The sequence below is a fragment of the Gamsiella multidivaricata genome (genome assembly GCF_025024155.1).
Source record: "Gamsiella multidivaricata strain RSA 2152 chromosome Unknown BC939scaffold_35, whole genome shotgun sequence".
Taxonomy (NCBI): Eukaryota; Fungi; Mortierellomycota; class Mortierellomycetes; order Mortierellales; family Mortierellaceae; genus Gamsiella; species Gamsiella multidivaricata.
The window spans coordinates 347,704-369,630 of NW_026251743.1; the positions used below are offsets into that span (position 1 = coordinate 347,704).

The 21,927-nt window shown below is 47.4% G+C and overlaps 8 protein-coding genes across 8 annotated transcripts; 5 read left to right on the forward strand and 3 right to left on the reverse strand.

The window, feature by feature from the left end:
• Window positions 1–424: 424 nt before the first annotated feature.
• Window positions 425–1,192, reverse strand: BC939DRAFT_171555 (uncharacterized protein). Its single transcript, XM_051550372.1, has 2 exons — window positions 698–1,192; window positions 425–555 (listed from the first exon to the last, which is right to left on the reverse strand). Exons 1-2 carry the CDS (start codon window positions 1,049–1,051, stop codon window positions 484–486), a joined length of 426 nt encoding a protein of 141 aa, XP_051411946.1. The 5' UTR covers window positions 1,052–1,192; the 3' UTR covers window positions 425–483.
• Window positions 1,193–1,426: 234 nt separating this feature from the next.
• Window positions 1,427–2,890, forward strand: BC939DRAFT_477486 (uncharacterized protein; the record flags this gene model as incomplete). Its single annotated transcript, XM_051558678.1, has 4 exons — window positions 1,427–2,149; window positions 2,193–2,368; window positions 2,503–2,682; window positions 2,857–2,890. The coding sequence occupies 4 exons, from the start codon at window positions 1,427–1,429 to the stop codon at window positions 2,888–2,890; spliced, it is 1,113 nt and encodes a 370-aa protein (XP_051411947.1).
• A 1,095-nt stretch (window positions 2,891–3,985) lies between these two features.
• Window positions 3,986–4,933, reverse strand: BC939DRAFT_376535 (aspartic peptidase domain-containing protein; the record flags this gene model as incomplete). Its single annotated transcript, XM_051551693.1, has 1 exon — window positions 3,986–4,933. A coding segment is annotated over one exon (948 nt), but the record flags the coding sequence as incomplete, so codon positions are not given.
• Window positions 4,934–10,000: 5,067 nt separating this feature from the next.
• On the forward strand, window positions 10,001–10,738 carry BC939DRAFT_503532 (uncharacterized protein; the record flags this gene model as incomplete). Its single annotated transcript, XM_051560417.1, has 2 exons — window positions 10,001–10,576; window positions 10,715–10,738. 2 exons carry the CDS (start codon window positions 10,001–10,003, stop codon window positions 10,736–10,738), a joined length of 600 nt encoding a protein of 199 aa, XP_051411949.1.
• Window positions 10,739–10,999: 261 nt separating this feature from the next.
• Window positions 11,000–11,607, forward strand: BC939DRAFT_452710 (uncharacterized protein). Its single transcript, XM_051555834.1, has 2 exons — window positions 11,000–11,301; window positions 11,434–11,607. The coding sequence occupies exons 1-2, from the start codon at window positions 11,088–11,090 to the stop codon at window positions 11,541–11,543; spliced, it is 324 nt and encodes a 107-aa protein (XP_051411950.1). The 5' UTR covers window positions 11,000–11,087; the 3' UTR covers window positions 11,544–11,607.
• A 3,975-nt stretch (window positions 11,608–15,582) lies between these two features.
• BC939DRAFT_503533 (uncharacterized protein) lies at window positions 15,583–15,915 on the reverse strand (the record flags this gene model as incomplete). Its single annotated transcript, XM_051560418.1, has 1 exon — window positions 15,583–15,915. One exon carries the CDS (start codon window positions 15,913–15,915, stop codon window positions 15,583–15,585), a length of 333 nt encoding a protein of 110 aa, XP_051411951.1.
• An 836-nt stretch (window positions 15,916–16,751) lies between these two features.
• BC939DRAFT_452722 (uncharacterized protein) lies at window positions 16,752–17,475 on the forward strand. Its single transcript, XM_051555835.1, has one exon. It carries the CDS (start codon window positions 16,848–16,850, stop codon window positions 17,358–17,360), a length of 513 nt encoding a protein of 170 aa, XP_051411952.1. The 5' UTR covers window positions 16,752–16,847; the 3' UTR covers window positions 17,361–17,475.
• A 2,741-nt stretch (window positions 17,476–20,216) lies between these two features.
• On the forward strand, window positions 20,217–20,621 carry BC939DRAFT_477491 (uncharacterized protein; the record flags this gene model as incomplete). Its single annotated transcript, XM_051558679.1, has 1 exon — window positions 20,217–20,621. The coding sequence occupies one exon, from the start codon at window positions 20,217–20,219 to the stop codon at window positions 20,619–20,621; it is 405 nt and encodes a 134-aa protein (XP_051411953.1).
• Between the last annotated feature and the right edge of the window lie 1,306 nt (window positions 20,622–21,927).

Genomic DNA, 21,927 nt, shown 5'->3' on the forward strand with positions numbered 1-21,927 from the left:
TTGTTTTTCATCTGATTTTCTCCCAGTGTCACCGTGCAGTCCTGGGTTGTGAAACGATTGCTGAACTTCTCGGTGATATCTGCGTAAACATCCTTCTTCGAACGTTTGTGCTTCCTGTTTTTGCCTAAGGCTGTTAAGACGGGCCAATTATCGGGATGCGCCATCTGTTCAGCAATAAACGCTTCGTGTGCTATAATGAAAACGAATGCTTGGGCCCTTCCTGTGCCGGGCGTTTGTTGGGAGGAGGTTGCTTCTGGCGAAGGTGAAAGTCGTTTGCGAGGAGCTAAGGATGAGGACGGATCTGAGAAGGCTGCCTTTCGTTTCACAGAGGGGTTCAAAAGCACGGGGAAGGATGTCGAGAACTGAGCAGCGTTTGAGGACATGCGAATGGGGGTGGAGGACATCGACCGCTGTGAAGTATAGGATGAGGAAGAGGAGGCAACGGATGCTGCTGATTGGGCGGAGATTGGGGAGAGTGGAGTCTCACAGTCGGGCACACCCTGGGGCCACGTTGATGACGAGCAAGCATCGAAATTGTAGACAGGGCCCGGCTGGCTACCATGGAGCATGGGATAGGTTAAGGTGGAAACGCGTGTTGATCCACCGTCGATCTAGAATGTAACGAAAGATATTAGTGTCAAGAATACCGCGCAACTTGCAGCATCTCTATTTCAGAGGGAAAAAATTTGTGTATTACCTGCTGCCGCTGCTGTAGCTGAAACTGTTGCTGCTGGCTCGGCCGATGATAGGGCAGCTGTCGTTTTGAAAAAAAAGTGGTGGGATCCTTATTCACGTCTACGGCACGTCGCGGGGTGAATTGTCGATATTGGGATTGTTCAGGTATGGTATTGATAGCTGGCTGCAGACTGCCAGGCGCCTCTTGCTGAACAAGAGGTTGTGTTTGTGCTTGTGGTAGTAGTGAAGGTATGCGTCCAGAATTCTGTATCTCGCCAGAGGAGGGGATGAAGGGAGTTGATGTCTGGCTCGCCTTTTGTCCTTCAGTTTCGATCTCGGATACACAGGGGGGAAGCGAAGAAAGAGGGATAGTCATTTGGGAAGATGAGTGGTGGTGTGAGAGAGAGGAGCGATGAGTTGGAGACGAAGAATGCGTGGTTGATGAAAAGTAAGGTATTATATTTTTTGGCTATGCCAAGATGTATGAAATCACTTTTGAAATCACCGAATTCAAGCTTTCAACATCTGCTTTCACTTCCCAGGTTACACGAAACATTAAAAAAAGATATCGCCGCGTAGAAAACACCCCTTAACACAGAAAGCAAATCAAATCGAAATCAAATCGCTAAGAACTGAGGACGGCGATTGTATCAGCTATTCCTACCTACCCTGTACTCCGCTCTCTAATGAGTGCGGATGACCCAGCATTTATTTTTCTATCTGACATACCACGCCTTAGTCTGTTAAACCCATGTCTCTTTCCCTCTCCTTTACGACAATACAGCGACGCCCATCCCGTGCTGTTCAGTATGCCGATATTGAGCCTGAACTAGCGCTTATGATCGAAGGCGCAAACCGAGTCTACTGCAGACATTTCATGGATGCAAGAGATGTCGAAGTCTACCAAGAGAAGACACTAGGCCCCTTCTACAAGATAGCTCTGCCATGTGGCGCCACAGCAACTGGTATAAGTCTGATGATGTTGGGAAGAGTATTGGACAAGGAGCCAACGTCGGGCAAGAACGAGACATTGCGTGACATTGTTGAGAGCGACCTCGGCAAGATTAGTGGTCATCGCGTGGTGATCCTGATGGGTCCATCAGGTTCAGGAAAGACTGCGATGGTAATCGATCTCGCAAAGACACACTTTGTTATATATTGCGTGCGCTGCGACTCGCGCACTATGTCATCCCCGAACTTCAAGGATCCCAACTTTGCTACGCTTGCGCGGGAAGTCGAAGGGATGTGCGGGAGCCTTCCGAGACCAGAACCGGGATCAGTGAACGACCTGATGGAGAATGATTCAACCCTGAAACGACATGCAGGAGATAGGGTCGAGCTTGAATTCCTGGCAAGACTGCTATTCCTTCAGCTCCTTCTCAACAACAATCGTGATTTCGAGCCTCTTCAGCTCTCCGTGAACAGACTAATGGAGGAACCACGAGAATTGGACGCTCTTCAACAAGCTGCATGCGTATGAGGTGAGGACGATCCGTCTCATGTGCGGTCATGTGTAGGGCAGGCTGGCAGATTATCTTACCCCATGGAGACAAGGGCTAGTGATCGCTCTGGATGAAGCCCAAGTCGCAGGAAGTCGCACCTTGACTGGCAAACTCATCGTACCATCTGCGTTAGATGGCAACCAAGAAATCCTCGACGGAAAAAACCAGGTGCAAGACAGATTTCGCCGGGGGTTTCTCATGCCTCTATGTGCAATGTTGAGCAACATGCGTGCAACGCTGGTGTTGCTTAGAACGGCGTTGTCATTGCAGGATGCTGACCAGGTGTACTCGGCAGTTGGCAAGCAAACGAATTTCACGAAAATAGCGTGCTTCCCTCGTTCGATGAAGGAGACGTGGAAAGCGTGCTACCGGGACTGGTCGATATACCCGACTGTGAACTCCCACCTGCCAAACACGGTGGCGAGATCGACGGAAACGGTGTGGGCGACGGCGTCCGCGATAAGGCTGACCTTGTGGAAGAAGAGGGCGAGCCATCCACTAAAAGGTACAAAAATAGAACGTGAATCGTAGTTCTTACGCATAAATGCATTTCTGTCATTCAAAAAAACACCTACAGATTTCAGGTCATTCTCTAGTCTTTGCGACGACATTTGCACGACTTTGAGTCGATGTTTTTGAAAAGTGTGCAGCATGCCTGACTTATATTTCTTGGTGATAGTCTCGTCCTTCGCTTGCTCCACTGCATCCTTTAGACTGCGCTTCTCAACCCTCTATGCCTTGTCAAGACGCGCCCCAGTCTGCCGAAGAAACTTTTCTTTGCTTCCTTTCAACATCGGTATAACTTTATGAATCATCCCACGCTGTTGTGCCTCGAATAGAAACGAAATAGCCAGCTGCACTGTAATTTCTAGGTTCCGTTTCCATAAAATAGTGTGGATTTATCAGCAGTGCTGTCGTTTCCTTGACAGCGGCCCGTAGACATTCCTCCATGTTCGCTAAAAAAAGTGGAGATGCGTGCAGGGAAAATGTAATTGGGACTTTTGTACTACAATACGTGATATCATCGTCATGCTTGGCCCAGCATGCCATTTATCATCCTTTTCACACACAGTCATACTGGCAGCTGGGGTATCCGAACCTTGAGGAAAATAGGAACACGGGGTCCTTGAAGTCAGAACTGGAAACTAATCGCAATGCCTTGGTAAAAAACTCGAATTGCTTACGTTAGATTACTATGTTAATTAAACATTGAGCGTTAAACAGCAGGCAGGTAGCGAATGGGCGAAGCACTCTTAAAGCGCTGTAAGTTGCTAAAGGGCGCCACCGATGTGTGTTGTCCAACCATTGTGCCCTCACATCACCCACAAGCCCTTGCATAGCGGCCCTGCGGTTGGTTGATGGGGATGTTTGATCCTCACCCGAGTCCACAGCAAGAGCTCTTTATTCCATAGCGAATCCCCCATAATACGAGAGGATGATCCAAATGCAGCAGCATGGGCCACCGCTGAGGCAAGCATATCCGAACCATACTGCGCATACTCCTCAGCCAAGGCCGAGAAATACGCACAGCGCTCGGAGCGAATGGCGGCGTGCTTGAGATACTTGAGACTGATACGGAAGGCTTCAATGGGAGTACCGATTGGCACTGGCAGGCGTGGAACAAAGCGACAGTCCATCTGCAATAGGCTCAAGTCTGGTAGTGTGGTTGAGTATACGTACCTAGAATAATATAAAATTGATTTGAATAACAATTGTGTTTACCAAAGAGTATCCAGGTATGGATTACGTCTTAGATTTATTGGATGAAAGTCTGTCTAGGCGAACTGTTTTTGGATTATTTACTTTCTTGTGGCAAGACCAACACGCCTGTTGGTAGTGTCAAAGATAGAATAGTAGTTCTCCAGGAACTTTTGGCCAATGATTGTTGGATTGTCCGAGGTAGGGCCCCAGCTGCTAATGTAGCTGTAGTGGATACCAGGGTTCCCGCCATGGTTGGCGGTCACGTCAGTGGGGACCAAGTACTGAGCAGGACTCAAGGTGAAATCTCTACCGCCAATGGTGAAGCTAACACCCTTCAAGTTGTGGATCTCGCCGTGGGGGATGATGTAAAGCCCAGTGACTGGATCGTACTCGGCACCCTTGACTTCAGAGTAGATCGCGTCGGCAATTTCATTAGCGACCAAAATAAAGGGCACGCCAGTGTCAACAATAGCGGGGGCAGCGGTGTAGACCTTCTTGTCGCCATACTTGACACCGGAGACATCAATACCCCAGTACTTATTGGCAGCAGAATCCTTGGTGATGGGGACGTAGGTGATCTTTCCCTTGATTTTGTCGTAATCAACACCTCCAAGAGTGACCTCTCCGTTGGCCACCTGAGTGGCGTTGTTGAAGGTGGGTCTGAGGTCGACACCGACAACTTCAATGGGGATCTGGTGAGATCGGTAGAACGAATCCATGGGGGTAGGGACAAGCCTATTGTCATACTCGATATTGAGGTCGGTAGGGCCGAATCCAATGACACCGGCGATCGATTCGGGTAGAGAGGAGTTGCTGGAGATACCGAAAATTTGGTTGACCTCAAGGCCGCCAACATCGATCTTGTCACTAAAGATAGTGAGACTGGCATTGCCAGAATCATTATACTGAAGTGGGACGGTCTTGTTGAGGTTCTTGGCAGTGGATGACTTGGAGACGTCGAAGATTTGATCTCTGACCCAGAGAGTAGAGGAGCCAGTATCGAAGACGACGTGTACATCCTGCTTAGGAGTGCCAATGCTGACGTTGATGAAGTAAAGACTGAGATATCCGTCGACATACTTGGGACTCGTTCCAACCTTAGACCAACGGTGGACATCGGCACGGCGAATATCCTTGAAGGTGGTTGGCTTGTTGGGCTTGTGGAGAGGCAACTTGACAGGGCTAGCAGCAGCAGCAGCAGCAGCAGCGATAGCGCAACAAATGCTCAATAAGAAGGTGGAAACGACTTTAACCATAGTGGAGGGAGCTATGAGGGGTGGAAGGGAACTATGGAGAAGGAACATAATACTGTGGGCGAAAAGGGGTTTTATAAAAAAAATCGTTAACAGACCATATCGGATGTGAATGCCGGAATATCGCTCATAGGTTGATGTTGGAGACAGTTAGAACATCTTGCTAATATCAGCAGCGTGCTTTTCCTCCGTAAGAACGGTTAGAAAACTATGATAATAAGCGGCCTCTATGCCAAGAATTGGGCTAGGGTTTTCGCATCAAAATGTGTACCAAATATATTTATCACGGTGGTACAAAAAAAATAAAAAAATTGTAGTGTTGGATTATGGAGCTCAATTGAACCCTGTTGGTTCAGGCAATGATTGGCTCCTCTGTCACCTTTGGAATCCTCCTAGAAGTGATACTGCGCCGCTTCCTGTGATATAAAAGCGCACGAAACTTGGGCTGTAGTAGAAGGCGCCCTTTGCGTCGGATCACCTTCCGGATGAAGTCGAAATGCTCGTGGCGATCAATGAGTCCTTACTAAAACATCTATCAATCTGTGCTGTACAGTCGAACTCCTATTTTGCAGCTTAAATTGGAGGAGCAGCCATGTATTCAGTCCAATTGAACTGAGTACACATTTGTTCACACGCACTGTCACTTCCCGAGCGCATCCTGTCCTCTACTTCTACCGTACCCAAAACAACGCGCCATGTTCACACAGTCCCAGCTCCTAGTCCAGTAAACAACAAACGTGCTGGCTCTGGAACCTCCGCTTCCAGATTACACAAATCTCGAAAGAAGTACACGCTTTACGATAAGAGTCAAAGTATCGTGCAGATCAACAGCATAACCCATTTGAACCCCATGGCGCCATATCAAGAATGTCGGGCATGCATCCCCATACAGCCGCCCGCATACTACACGGCCGCTTTCGGCAACAAAAGCGATTGCACACACCAGCGGAGATCAATGGTGATTGCGGAAGAGGTCCGCTACGCCTGGTATAAACTGCAGGAGTCTTTGAGTACGGAAATCAATTTCTGATCCTCAGTTGCTCGCTTCTTAGGCATACTCCTAATCCATATATTTTGACAGGCATCAACGTGTCTAATTGTCGTCTGAAAGGAACTGCTGTGGCGATGTGGATCATCCTGAAGAGTTACTTTCATCCCGAGTATCTGCCAAAGCCGATTAGCTTTTCGAATGGCTGGCTTCGAAACTTCAAGAAACAAAAAGGACTCAAGAGACACATCGGCCATGGTGAAAGCGGATCAGTCGACTTAAGTCTCTACCGGCCTCAAATCCAAAACATCCAAATGGATCTCGAGGACTTTTATCCAGACAACATCTACAATTATGATGAAGCAGGTCTCTTTCTAAAGGCTATGTCAAATAAGACCATTGCCGCTGGTCCTATCCGCGGCAAGAAAATTACTCGAATTGCTCGATTATCAGTTCTATTGTGCTGCAATGCCACGGGCACAGACAAGCGCAAGCCATATATTCTTTGTAGGTAGTGAAGCATTATCAAGAACTGCGACAGTCGGGCTGAAAAGGGTTGCTTGTTTATTGATTTTTTTTTTTTTTTTTTTTTTTTTTTTTTTTTTCAAATGCAGCTAAGCACCGTCCAACGGGTTGGCCAAAACGACATTGATGGAAATGGATGCTGAATTTCAAGGAAGCGGCTACATGACACACGACCTGTTCGCCGACTGGCTCTGGGAACTAGACTGGGACATACACAGGAAGAGGCGCAAGATCGCTTTGCTGATCGACAGCGCACCAGGACATGGCAAATGTGAAAATATGGGCCTTCCCAACATCACCATCATCCGGCTACCACCAAATACAACATCCATGACCCAGCCACTCGACGCTGGGATTATCCGGACCTTCAAGGTCTTCTATAGTCAAGGGATGCTTGAGATTGTCTGCAGACGTCGTGTTCAAAAGAGGTCACCTACGGCAACAGTTCCGAATGGGAGGCTCTGGGCATGTCTGGTCAACTCTTGGAAAAAGGTGACTCCTGATTGCATCCGTAATTGTTTCGTCCAGGTTCCAATCCTGTCTGAGTACCAAAGGATTCATTTGAAGTGTAAGACTTGTGGATGAGGAGGAACAACGAGGTGAAAACGAGGGGAGACGAGTGAACAAGGTGAGTGAACAAGACGAATGTGTGAAGACAATAGTTTATTGACTAGACTGTTGTGAGTATATGAACTGGGGTCCAACTACATAGTCAGTCCTTCCTTATATACATCAGACGAATAAAGGTCCTGATTAGTAATCCATGGTTCTAGACGTTTCGGTGCTGCCTTTGCTCATCTTTACATCATGGAGCTTTCTGCGATGAGAGCGACGTTGATCCTTTCTTAGACGCGTCTAGCGTCACATGACAATACTAATCAGAGTTAAACTCTGACATGAAGGCTCTGGGAGTCTCCCGCCTGGGCTGGAGGCAATTGTCCTTTATTCGGATGGATCAGTGAAGAACGCTGGCTCGGACACAGTCAGCCAATCGTTCGGTAGTGTCTATAGATGCGTCGACGGCTCGTTCCAGACGGCTATCTGTGGTACAGCGACGGATTACGCATCATCCACCAAAGCAGAACTGGTGGGTCTGCTCGCGACAATTCTGTGCTGTCCCCGGGATTGCAACGCCATTATTCATATCGACAATAGAGCTGTGGTCCAACAGTTTGCGGCATTAGTCAAGAATCGACATACAGCTACTCCACGACAGCGGTTGAGAGCAGCATATGCCAACTGGTGGGCCGTGATCTACGAGGCGTACGTGCAGCAGGGCAGTAAAGTGAATGTTCAGTGGGTTAAAGGATACAGTGGCGATGCTGGAAATGAGGCCGCTGACGAATTGGCGGACAAGGCACACGACGGCGGGCGACGGCCATGGCAACTGAACACACAGTATTTCACGAGCATGAAGACACATACGACCTTCTGTGGTCAGCCAGCGGAGGACGACATTCGCCAATTGATCAAGCATCAGTCTGCAGCCAGAAACCATCATGCATGGACTTGTCAACAACGAACGAAACAATTTATTCAGCAGTGGGAAGAAGTGGAGTGGCGATCCAGCCTTACTATAATACATGAGAAAAATCCGCCAGGGGGTTTTTTCACCAGCCTTGCGGATTGCAACCATCGGTCCCACAGGATCAAGAAAATCCATGATATGCTGCCAACCATGCAGTATATGCACAGGTGGAAGCCGAAATCTGTATACCACTGACAGATGCCAAGTGTGCCTTACCATGGTGGGGGATACTCAGCACTTCTGGGTCTGCAGAGCCACACAGAACAGACGACAGGAGGAATGGGGAAAGACAATTGATCGGGATTCTAAGTCTTGGACGCACCTTGGCGGATAAGGCGAGGAAAAAGTGGTTGCGCGACATGGAGGAGGCAATCAAGGATGGTCGACAATTCACACGCACCGAACCGAGTTTTACCCCGTGCGAGTTAGACACCCTTTGGTGGAGTCTGCGTGAGATCCGGGGAGTGGAAACGATGGTGGATACGCGGTATGATGACTGGATAAGACTGCTGGAGGAGCGGCGAGACAGGGACAATGGTGACGAGGACTGAGAGAATGTTCACGAGGAAGAAGGAGAAGGAGAAGGAGTGGGCAGTCAAGAAAACGTACAGCAGGCAGCACCGCCTACCAGGCTCTGGACAACGACAGACATATATCATGGGCTCGTACCAAAGTCCCTGACGGATTGTGCGCTGCTCTTTAAGACGTCGAAGAGTATCGCGGCTTACCTGGTTGGACGTTTTGTAGAACGAATTGAGGCTTTTGGCCGAGAGGAGCTATGGAAGGAGCGATGTAGTGCCACAGTAGCATGGGAAAAGTCCGAGGGCATATGCACGAGGATGAAGAAAGCCGGGGTCCAGGTAGGAGGTGAGGCCCAGGGCTTTGTGAGACAACAGCCCCAAGAGGGGGTTACGACAGCGGCGAGGAGGAGAGCAGGCAGCCGCTTGGTGGAACATCTCCAGGGAAAGGTGGTGTTGAACGAGATGGAGAGAGGAAGGAAGATAAAATTCATATTGGCCCGTGATCTTGACTAAGTTAAGAGAGGACCCATCGGACCCGACAGGTTGCGTAGCGGTTTTGGGCCCCAGCTCAAGGATTAGAAACCATGCGACTCAGAATGTACATCATAGGTATTTGGTTCCTCATTTTACATTAGTTTAGTGGGGGCCTCTTGATAGCTATCTTTAGGTAACTATCGGCCGGCTGACAGTCCAAGCCGAAGTTTGGACAATGCAGCCTGTGGCACGCCTGCACGCCTGGGGGGATCTGGCGTCAATAAAAAAAAAAAATGAAGGCTCTGGGAGTCAATACAAAGGCGAATCAAATCAATCGTCTTCAGGAAGACCTCATGGAACAGTATGCATGAAACGAGGAAGACATTGCCCGCCAGAAGGACTTTTCTGTCCTGAATTACCTCAGTATGATCCATAGTGAAGGGTCCTCACAAGCGATCCACGAACCCGCCCTCCAGGTAATGGGTCGCGAGGAATACAAGGAACGTTCCTATCACTCAAGGAGAATGATTTCGTGGATGAGGACAGTTTCGATAATGATATGTTGGATGACGACGATGACTCTGATCCTGATTAAGAGGACATGAAACCAGTTGCCAATGGTCAGGAAACGCAGGTAGTCAAAACCGTTCTTCGCGGCCGCACTATGGATACGATGGTTCCCCTCGAGGATTTCTCTTCACCACTGTCGCATATTTCACCAGAGTTCACTGTATATTTAGTTTAATAAGTGTACTTCCAACTCATTATTATATCTTATACAAATAAATACCCAATCGGTGAAGCTAAAAATCCACATACACATGTACACCGCCATGAATAACGACAACGTCAACCAGGCCCCTCTCGAGACCAATACTCCAATTATACCCCTCATCGATGGCTCAGCCATGGAGGTCGATGAAGAATTTGACAATGGGTCCAGTCCCCCTTCGAGTGACAACGGGCAAAAATCACCTCAAGTAGAGGAGCCCTTGTCCAATGAGGACATGCTAAAGAAATTGCACGAGAAAATGGAGCTCCTTGTCAAGCGCGAGGTCTACCTTGCTCGGCTGTTAATCAATACCGACGAGGACGATGAGAATACCAGTCTCCAAGAGAATTACGACGCCGCAATCAGGCAAATGGCAGCAGTCGATAAGAAACTTGGCATGCTTGTCAGGGCAATGGAGAATGTCGCCTCGTTGAATAGTCCAAGAACGCCTATTGTCCGCGGTGGCCCAAATAATCAATCCCACCAAGGTAACGTTCGGAAATACAATAAGAGTCCATTCGCGTTGAAAATAAACGATGACATGCCACGCTTCAAAGCTGGCGATGACCCCAGAACGTTCCTGGATAATATGAAATCTAAAGTCAGCGCTTATGTTGGTGATGATGTCTTTGCGCAGGTATGTGCACGCTATCTCTTGTACTTGACTCCGAGTGACTATCACAGACAGGCCCTCGAAGAAGAAATCAAGAAAAGAGTCAAAGAGACACTAACTTGGGATAACGTGAAGCTATCTTTCCTCAAATTGCGCTAACAGAACAAGAGCGCATTACTCAAATGATGGACCTGCTGAAATCAGGCAGAAAAAAGGATGAGTCTTATCGTCCATTCGCTATGCGCATCTCTCGCGACATAAGAGTTTATGGGATTAAGGATGACAATGAAGTTGCTCTTTCTCTCTTGTGCGGATCGGTTACGCCCGGCACGCTCAATCTGATGATCATGCGATTGGCCATGGATGACAAGGATGTGACGAGGTTTACATCAATCAATGCTTTCATAAAATACTCAGCATCCTCGTGGGTCCCAATCAACCCCACGATATAATCAATACTGACTCGTCCGCAACAGGTCCAATTCGCCATAGACAAGGTACCTCGAAGCGTTTTACGCACAAGGGTTAATGTTCCATGCAGATGGGAGTGCAACAATCGTCTGCATCTTCCTATGCTCCGAATCAAATCAGCCATACCACTGCACCGCCGTTCACATGCCAGAAATGTGGTCCGAATTATTCGCACAACACTGGCGGGCATCTTGAATACGGCCGTTGCCACCGACGCGGCCATAAAACGGAGGAATGCAAGGGAAAGTATTCTCCAGTACCGATGGTAAGAATGAATCGTACAAAATAAATCAAATCAAACCTCGTGTCAATGCTTTGAATCTGATGGAAACAACAACAGCTGCAAATCAGCTATCTGACCTAGAAAGCTTCTTGTTGTTACTACCTTCACATGCCATCAATTCCACAAGCACCAGCAACCTCGCCGCAAGAACTGAACCCCAACAGAATCGGCGCCATGATGAACATGGGACCCACCATCCGGGCAACAAGATTAGTCAGACGACTTCTCCAAAAATAAAGCTACCATGGTAGCTGAAGACAGCGTTGATACAAAAAATAAAAGAAAGCGCCGGAAAAATATGGTGAAATATTCAGGAACGGAAAAGGAGACTGTCATTCCAAAGAAAAGAAGGTTAGACCTGCTGCATGATTACACGTCGCGCAATGGTCCTGACAATACTGCGCAACCTGAAATCATTTTCGATAAACAACCGTATATCGCGTGAATCCTCTTTAGCGCAGCTTGTAGTTGATGACGATGAACAGTCGCACCAGATGAATTCTTCTTGGCGTGCAGTCAACTCGTACGTTGATGATAGTTTCGCCTATATCGATCTGGAAGAATTATTTCGGCAGGAAAAAGAAGCCGAAAGAATGGAATCCAGAGCCCTTGAATACGAAAAAAATCAGATACGGGTTTCGTCTCTTCAGAAAATAGAAGACAGTTTAATTGAATTAGCAAAATTGAATACAAACAAAGAGCAGGCTGATAGAAGAATACTTGTCTCTGTCACTTTCGAGGATGAAAAATACGATGCGTTACTAGACACAGGCGCAACCGACACCTGCATTCGGCAAGACATTGCCATCAAGCACAATAAACAAACCAATCCCGTTGAAGGTGTCATCACACTGGCTGACGAAAGCCAAACAATCCCTCGAATTGGTCAAACGGAGAACATTGAGTTGCAATATGGTACGCGAATAGTATCAGCACCAATGGAGGTAATTACTCAGTCCTATCCATTCATCATCGGGATGGATCTCTTCCACCAGTTCGGTTTTAGCATCTCTGGTCTCGCCAATCCCGGCAACGATGCGATGCAACTGCCTGAACCGGAAGAAGATAAAAAACCATTTCTTGTTCCTGGTGAGCAACCCGATGAAGAAAAGACTAATGCGTTTTTGGAAATGAAAAAGAAATTTCTATCGAAAATCGAAAAATATCTCGCGGAAAACGCGAACATTCCAAAGACTACTTTCTGTCCCGTACCTGAAATGAAAGTCTATTTACCAATCCCAGAGGGTACAGTGCTATTCAGAAGGCCTCGACCATTCGCCGAAAAGCAAATGAGCATCTTTGAGGACACAATCGAGAAATGGCTACGTGACGATGTGATCACGCTGGCCCCTGTAGGCAATGTACATAACAATACCCTCACACTTGCTGCTAAAAAAGATGAACATGGCAAGAAGACGCTATGGCGAGTCTGCCTTGACCCCAGACCGCTGAACAAGCATCTGCCGGATGATAATTATCCCTTGCCTCTAATCAATGACATAATCACACGTCTAGCGGGTAACTCCATATTCACTACAATTGATCTCTCTCAGGCGTACCATCGTCTCCCAATCCATGAGGATGATCAACCGCTGACTGCGTTCATGCACAATGGCAAACAATACATGTTCAAGAAAGCACCTTTTGGACTGAAGCCGTTGTCCAGTCTTTTTCAGAGGGGAATGTCGAGGATCCTCGGCGATCTTCCATTCGTCTGTAATTTCATTGATGACATTGTGATATTCTCCAAGAATCGAGATGAACATGCCGAGCATGTACGGACCGTAATCAAACGGCTCAATGAAGCCAAATTAATAATCAATCGCGACAAATGCAACTTCTTCAGCACGCAAATCTCGTTGCTGGGTTTCATAATCGGACTACACGGAAAGAGCGTAGATCCAACCAAATTTGCAAATATCAATGAATGGGAACCGCCAAAGACGGCAAAACAGGTCCAGTCATACCTTGGCACGTTTAATTTCTTCAGGGAGTATATTCCCCTGTTCAGTGAAGTCGCAGCACCTTTGGATGCGCTTCGTAGTCGAACTGAGCCATTCACTCTGAATGAGGAACAATTACAATCATTTAATACGCTGAAAAATCTGTTGACACATGCACCAATACTGTCATTCCCTGATTTTAGCAAACCATTTTACGTTGCAACAGATGCCTCAGATGTTGGCATCGGTGCTGTCTTATACCAACTACCTCGCGGTAAGAGCACCCGAAGGATATCAATTATATTTCCTTCATGGCACGCTCTCTACAAGAAAGAGAACGCAAATACAGTGCCACCAAGAAAGAATTGCTTGCAATCGTATTTGCTCTGAATAAATTCCACTACTATCTGTGGGGAAGACATTTTGATCTATACACAGATCACCGTGCATTGACATTCATACATTCTCAGCAGAATCTTAATCCAATGATGACCGCTTGGCAGGATACCATCCTGAATTATTCCTTCACGGTTCATTACCGACCGGGTTTTCTGAATATTCTACCAGACGCTTTGTCACGTCTATTTCCGGTCAAAATTCCAAAGCAGCACTCATCGAATACAGAAGAGACAAAAGAGCTCTTGCCTACATGCATATTCTACAAAATGAAGAAACAGAAAGAGAATTAGTACCTGAAAAAGACAGGGAAGAAACCATGCACAAAGCGCATGCAATGGGTCATCTTGGTACAAATGCTATGGTGAATTCAATCCATCAAGAAGGGAAAACCTGGCCCCACATGGCCAATGACTGTCTGAATTTCATAAAACGGTGTCGAGAATGCCAACGTGTAAATATCGCACGTAAAGGCTATCACCCAATGAAGGCAATTCATGCACACTTACCTGGGGAGCACATCGCCATCGACATTGCAGGCCCTTTCGAAGAGTCTGAAGACAAAAACGTCTATTTGTTGGTTATGGTCGACGTTTGTACTCGGTTTGTATTGCTGGATGCATTACCAGACAAATCTGCATACACAGTCGGAAAGACTTTATTTAAAAGGTTTACTGATATTGGTTTCCCTCGCGTGCTACAATCCGATAACGGAAAAGAATTCGTAAATGAGTTGATCCGTATCATGACCACGCAAATGTACATTGATCATCGATTAATAACACCATATCATCCAAGGGGAAACGGAGTGGCAGAAAATCATGTCAAAACGGCATGCAATATGATTCGCAAAGAAGTCAAAGGAAATCATAAACAATGGGATCGACACATTCCATTCATCCAATTAGCTGCCAATACGCGAACTGTTAGTTTGCACAATTCATCTCCGTTCTCGTTATTCTTCGCGCGCAAAGTTAACGGTTTCTCTAACTATACCAACGAAGAAGGCAGAAATATGAATGAAGAAGAACTGCTTGAACGTCTAAAATATATGACCGAGATCGTCTTCCCCGCCATTAGAAGAAATCTAAGGCGAAACAACAAAAATGATCGAACGATTTAATGCAACAGTGTTGCACAATGAATTCCCAGATGGAGCAAAAGTAATGACTTTGATCCAATTAAAGGAGGCAAGCTTACTCCACGATATGAAGGACCATATACAGTGGTACGACGCACTTCACATGGCTCATATATCCTTAAGGATGGAACAGGAGCTATATTAGGACGTCATTATGCCCCATCTCAGCTCAAGCTTGTGCTGGATGATTTTGAAGACACTGACACCTATGAAGTGGAAAAAATCGTTGACCACAGGGCTAGTACAATCACGCCTAATACGAATGAATATTTGGTCAAATGGAAGGGTTATTCTTCCGATGAAAATACATGGAACCTGAAGATCATTTTATTGAACGACGATGCATCAGTGACTATTGGGCTGAGCATCATGCCGCCAACAAAAATCAAATAGCGAACATACGATGACACGGCAACAGGCACCTCTAGCCGGCCGTCTACGCGGCGCAAACGATCTCAAAGCACACGTTCATAACAAATACAAATATCTTACTGCACAAGAGATAACTAAACGCATGGAAAAAAAAAAAAAAAAAAAAGCACAAGACATATACAATGAGCATTACATTCCAATGGTCTGCGACAAATAGATGGCTAGAATCTTTATTTCATAGCTAACTAGTAATAGTCTGCTTATCAAATGAGGACTATAATGTTAGTCCTGGCCTTTCTACGCCGCTTGCGAGGACGTTGCTCCTTCCTGCTATCGTCCTCCGCTTCAACTTGAACCCCCTGCTCTGCTGTCTTTCGATCCACCTGAGTGCCTTCATCCTTGTAAATTATATCCCGCTCACGTTTCAGGCACTGCGAAGCTCCTCGATTTCCAGCTGAGCTACGATGAGTCGAGCCTCATAATCCTCGTCCGTGCCACCCTGATCCTGTGGCGAATCATCATCATCTTCCTCGTCGGGTTGCGACGCTGGCACAAATTCAGGCTTGCCTAGTGCCACATCCGAGGGAAAAGTCGGAGACCAATATCCTTCGTTCCTTGTGTCAAAGGCACTGTCTCCGCCGACAATACCCCCTCTGACTCCGCCTTCGAAGTGGGTTTCCCCGGTTGCTGATTTCAGCTCCACAGGGCGATTACCCTTAGCTTGACGCAAGCTGATCATAGGCCGACGTTCGGTCATAATGAAAAATACTGTGAAAATTTGTAGGAAAGTGTTTGTGTTGGGCAGGTGAATGAGAAAGAAAGAATGAGGAATCAACCTCGTTCAACCCTCACCTTGAACATCCATCCATCCCTCATTCCCATCCGCATCATCTCATTGGTCCATGGGACATCAGATGATCTTGACTGTATTATGTCACGAAAAAAAAAAAAAAAGAAAATAAAAAAATCCATGCACAATCAACCTAATTTACGCTATTCAAAATCTCTGCAGTACAATAATACGTCACACGCCGAGGATAATTACTTTACAACTAGATGAGCAATTGATTCCAAAGTTTACAGTAATTTTTAATAATGCCGAAGCAATAATTGTGTGAAGTTTGAAAGAGATTGAATGAGAGGATCGTCCATGAGATGATGAGAAGTGAATTTTGTAAAAACGTTGTAGCAGTTTTGAACCTTACTTTACCGCGTTCGAGATTGGCGAGTCGGCGTTAATGGGTGCGGTATGAATACGACAGTGCCGCGCTGCGGGGTCGCTGGACATGCTGGAGTTGTTGGGTGCAATGGGTATGGTCGCGGTAGCGATGGGTATGGTTGTGGTAGCGGTGTGTTTTTTTTTGCTTCTTGAACCTGTCGCGTGCCACGACACGATCGATCGATACTTGGCAAGTGATCGGTCGACTCTTGGCAACGCGTACGACCGTTACACGAAGGCAATGAGAAACATATATATATATCCCGTAGTTCTGTATCTTTTATTCCTTATCCAGCAACTCCAATATATCTACGCTTTCTTGATCCTGTTTCCCAAACTGCATCTCCTCCCCCCTGTTCTGTCCTGCCACGCTTAAGAAGGTCATCTTGACTCTGAATAAGCATAGGTTCGTGACATTGCTAGATCACACAACCTTTACCTTTTTACTATTTTTTTGATTTTGTCCTGCCATGGCCGCTACTCCTGACGCTCTTCAGCTCCTCACCGCCATGGATGCACGCATCACTGCCATTGAAAACGACATTAAGAGTCTCACGACCATCGAACCGTCTCTTCTGTTCCTACACAACCACTTTGAATTCTTCCGAAACCTTGTTAATGGCCTGGATCCGAGACTAGCTATGATTGAGAACGCCGTAACCGTCGGTATCCCCGCCCAAATCCACAAGCAAACCGAGATGGACAAGACCGAGGTGATTACCCAAGCTAGTAATTTGATCCATGTCGCCATCCGCGCGGACTTAGATGAGATCCGCCGATCTGTTGATACTTTCCGCCGCGATGCTGCAGCTAATTGGGCCACCAAGGGGGACGTCGAGACCGCGAAGCTGTCCGCCTCCACCGCGGTCCCACAAGCGTCTTCCAGCAAGCCCAAAGTCCCACCGCCCACCGCATTCTCTGGCAAACGAGAAGAATGTGCAACAGGTACAACTGTTTATTCGAGAATTATGTCATGGTCATAACCATGCTGCGCCTAGTTTCTAGAGCATTCCAACACAACTGTGTCTAGTATATAAGAGCACTTCAAACGTAGGATTAGACAGCAATCAATCATCGAATAAACCTCTGATTCCACCCTAGAACCCCTCCGACTCCTGACTATTTGCAGAATGGAAGACTTTCCTGTCCCACCTATCCCTGTTTTTCACCGCCAACGCAACCCAGTCCCCAAACGACACCGACAAGGTCCTGTTTGCTATCTCCCGCTTGGGAGAAGACTCAGCCTTCAAATACATGGAACAATATATCGCCGACTTCAACAAGCCTCCTGCCGCTCGCCCAATGATTATCTCCAGCTACGATACCTTCACCAAGACTATGTCCGAAAACTTCGGCATCCAGAATGCCCACGTTGTTGCGGAAGTGCAACAGGTTTATGCTCGGTTAAGTGCATTATGATGTCATCAGCGCTTCGCCCATCTTTCTACGACTTTCTAGAACACTGTTGATATCTATCCAGCCAGTTTATACACTACCGAAAATAATGAGTAAATGTTTTGGTATAAGTGCCGATAAAATTTTATGCCTCGATGTCCAAGACCACTAGTGCTGTGCATGTTCGCCAGTAATATCATGGTCCATTCAGCATCGCGTGGAATGACTACCAGGTGTGTCTAATACAGCGAGCCATATATATCTCAAATTAAAAATTATGACGTCATTTACTCATTATTACCCCCATGCACTTTTGAACCTCGTTTTGCTCTTTCTTCTCCACTTCAGCTACCCACACACTCCTACTACCATAATATCGACTACCTTACGCCACGACTTTAAATCCTACATGAAGAAGCTCAATCATAACATTGAACAGGGGATCATTGCTGACCTCCGGTTGAAAATGACCACACGAGCCATTGCCAAGAGACGTGGAGTATCACAGGCCAAGGTCTCTCAGCTCGCGCAGACCATCAAGGAGACCCTTCCGCCGCGAAAATCCGGCCGCCCTGGGAAAGTATCCGAGGCAACCAAACGTTTGATGGTTCGAGAAATCACAAATGGTACACTTCAAACCGCTGTAGACGTGCAGGAACGGCTTAGTAGAGACTTTGCGACGGACTTGACGGCAGCAAGAGTTCGACAGATCTTGAGACAGGAGGGTCTGACCGCCGTGCGCAAACGGCGAAGGCCAAAACTTACCTCCAAGCACAAGGCGGAGCGCATGGATTTCGTGCGAAAGTACGAGCACTGGACAATCGATGATTGGAAACGAGTCGTTTGGTCCGACGAGACTAAGGTCAACCGCATTGGGTCCGATGGAGTCCTGTGGGTCTGGAAAAAGGGAGGTGACAAGTCTCTGGACGATCGGCTTGTCCAGGAGGAGGTCAAGTTCGGCGGCGGTTCCATCATGCTATGGGGGTGCATGACCTGGCATGGTGCTGGATTCATTTCCAGGATCGAGGGGATCATGGACGCCAGTCTCTATGTCGAAATCCTGGAGGAATGTCTCCCACTCACCCAGCGCTGGTACAAGATCAAGCCTAAGGATATGATCTTTCAACAGGACAACGACTCGAAACACACTTCCAGCACTGCGATGAATTTCTTTAAGCAGCACAAGTACAATTTGTTGTTCTGGCCGCCCAACTCTCCTGACCTAAATCCGATAGAGCACCTCTGGGACTACGCGAAACGCCAGTTAGGCGAGTACCCGGTGCCTCCGAAGGGCATGATCGAACTATGGGAAAGATTTCAGGCGGAGTGGAACAAGATTCCCCCTTCTGTCTGCCAAGGCTTGATTGAGAGTATGCCCAGAAGGATCGAAGCTGTTAAGAATGCCAAGGGAGGCCACACTAGGTACTAAGCAGGCCATCAGTAAACTTGATATCGAAGATGAATAAAAAAAAATAAAAACCATGTCCATGGGAGAAATAATGAGTAAATTGAACAGTTTAAACTTAATTCTGTATACAACGCGCAATAATTTTCTCCGCATCTCCCAAATGCTGTAGATTACTTTTCATTGCACAGGCATGTTATCCTGTAACTATCACCAGCTATATAACCCGGGTTCGGAAACAACTGACAAATGTGCTACAAAAGTGAAAATCATTTACTCATTATTTTCGGTAGTGTATGTGAATAAAACTTGACTCGGGACCCCAGCTCGGTAGCTTATGTCCTATAAGCTACCGTACTCGGGACCGAAACATAATGGAATGGACAAGGGTGGACGCGGGCAATCGTCTACTTGAAACGGGCAAGCAACGTTAAACCAGTTATGCTTTCCGTGTGGGGTAATTCTGGAGACGCGACGTGATTTAGGCTCGCGTAGCAGACGCAAGGTAATCACAAGCCACTAGGGTCAATTGAGATGAGCGCAAGTCTGTCCTCAACCTTAATTCGTGACACCTCAGGAGTGACATGGGGATCCTGTCACGAATTAAGGTTGAGGACAGACTTGCGCTCATCTCAATTGACCCTAGTGGCTTGTGATTACCTTGCGTCTGCTACGCGAGCCTAAATCACGTCGCGTCTCCAGAATTACCCCACACGGAAAGCATAACTGGTTTAACGTTGCTTGCCCGTTTCAAGTAGACGATTGCCCGCGTCCACCCTTGTCCATTCCATTATGTTTCGGTCCCGAGTACGGTAGCTTATAGGACATAAGCTACCGAGCTGGGGTCCCGAGTCAAGTTTTATTCACATATAAAAGACATAACTAGCTGCCATAATCAAACCTCAGTCTGCAATAAAATACTTTCCTGCCCTGTACTCACTCTTGCTCTTACATTCTCCACTTGCCTGCCAGTCCAGATCTTGACAGTTGCAGACTCTACAACTTACCTTGCCCTTGATCCTGCTTCACCTTATCCACCATGAACCCTTCCAATCCCACCGAGCAAGAGCTCTACACAATGCACGCCCTAGCCGAACAAGCCAACAATGCCCAGGCCAACCCTGTCCAAGTTCTCCAACACCTCCAGTCGAACATGGTTGCCCTACAAGCCCAAGTCGAGACCATGCAAAATTCGATTCAAGCCCAGGTCAACAACCTCACCAACAACAATGCCCCACTGATGTCCATCCAGTCCGCTATCGAGTCCATCAGCGTCCAGTGCCGCGAAACTATGCAAGCAAATCACACTGTCCTGAACGGTATGAGGTCTGTCCTGAACGGTATGAGGTCTGTCCTGGATGGCCTCGCCCAGCGACCCTCCGCCGCTGGTCCCTCTCGCCCCCGTGTGTCAAGATCTGGACTGGCAGGCAAGTGGAGAATGTAAGAGCAAGAGTGAGTACAGGGCAGGAAAGTATTTTATTGCAGACTGAGGTTTGATTATGGCAGCTAGTTATGTCTTTTATATGTGAATAAAACTTGACTCGGGACCCCAGCTCGTAGCTTATGTCCTATAAGCTCCCGTACTCGGGACCGAAACATAATGGAATGGACAAGGGTGGACGCAGGCAATCGTCTACTTGAAACGGGCAAGCAACGTTAAACCAGTTATGCTTTCCGTGTGGGGTAATTCTGGAGACGCGACGTGATTTGGGCTCGCGTAGCAGACGCAAGGTAATCACAAGCCACTAGGGTCAATTGAGGTGAGCGCAAGTCTGTCCTCAACCTTAATTCGTGACACCGTGCCCCGGTTCCTTTGCCCTTATCCCCCAAGTTCACCGGCAACGACAAGGACATGTCCTTGACGGATTTCAAGGCCAAGCTCATGAACATGATGGCCCGGTTCCCCGAATCCCTCAACGACGACTATGCCAAGGTCCATTATGCCCTCAACTCGTCTGATGGTCCCGCCTTCTCGTACTTCTCGGCCATCCTGAATGGAGACATTGCCGACACGGAAAATATCCTGCATAATTTTGAGGCCTACACCAACTCCCTTGATCGCCTCTTCGGAAATAAGAACAAGATCCACGCCGTTGAAAGCAAGCTCGGTCACCTCCGCCAGACCGGCGATATGGCTGACTACATCCTCCAGTTCCAGACATTGTCCTCTCAAGTCCGCTGGAATGAGGCCGCCCTCGTTGCCAGATTCAAGGATGGACTGTCCGCCTCCGTCAAAAGAGGATTGACCAGTTGCTGGGACACTTTGGTGTCTCTCAGCGACACTCAAGCCAAAGCTCTGGTAGCCTATCAGAATCAAGAGCACATGAATCGTGTCACAGGTCAGCATCATCAGCAACACAATCGTAATCGTCCGCAACCCTACGTCCGTCCCCAAGCCCAGCCTGCAGCGCAGTCTACTGAGAAAGGTGCCGCTAACATGTCCATGGACCTCGACCAGGTCCGCTCCCGCCGCCTGACGCCAGCCGAAAAGAAATACAGTCCACGGAAAAAGTGTTAGCATGTTTTGCTATTTTGGACTTATACTCCTTTATCTCCCTATTACGCTATTACCAAGGACCGAGATGTCTGGTGGACAATGTCGTAATTTACAAGGAGTTTTCTAGAATGTTCCAGGCTTGAATGACCTTCAGCTGAGGAACGAAGGATCTCGAAAGTCATGAGGTGCACTCTAACACTTTTTAAAAAATCCTATAAATTGTGCTCTTCCCTTACGGTCTGCATCCTCACTC

Coding starts and splice junctions, on each gene's coding strand:
- BC939DRAFT_452710 (XM_051555834.1), top strand. CDS start 11,088: ATGCAGATGGGAGTGCAACAATCGTCTGCATCTTCCTATGCTCCGAAT. Junction 11,302..11,433: donor ACCGATGGTAAGAATGAATC/GTACAAAATAAA, acceptor CAATTCCACAAG/CACCAGCAACCTCGCCGCAA.
- BC939DRAFT_171555 (XM_051550372.1), bottom strand. CDS start 1,051: ATGACTATCCCTCTTTCTTCGCTTCCCCCCTGTGTATCCGAGATCGAA. Junction 556..697: donor AGCTACAGCAGCGGCAGCAG/GTAATACACAAA, acceptor GCTCCATGGTAG/CCAGCCGGGCCCTGTCTACA.
- BC939DRAFT_452722 (XM_051555835.1), top strand. CDS start 16,848: ATGGCCGCTACTCCTGACGCTCTTCAGCTCCTCACCGCCATGGATGCA.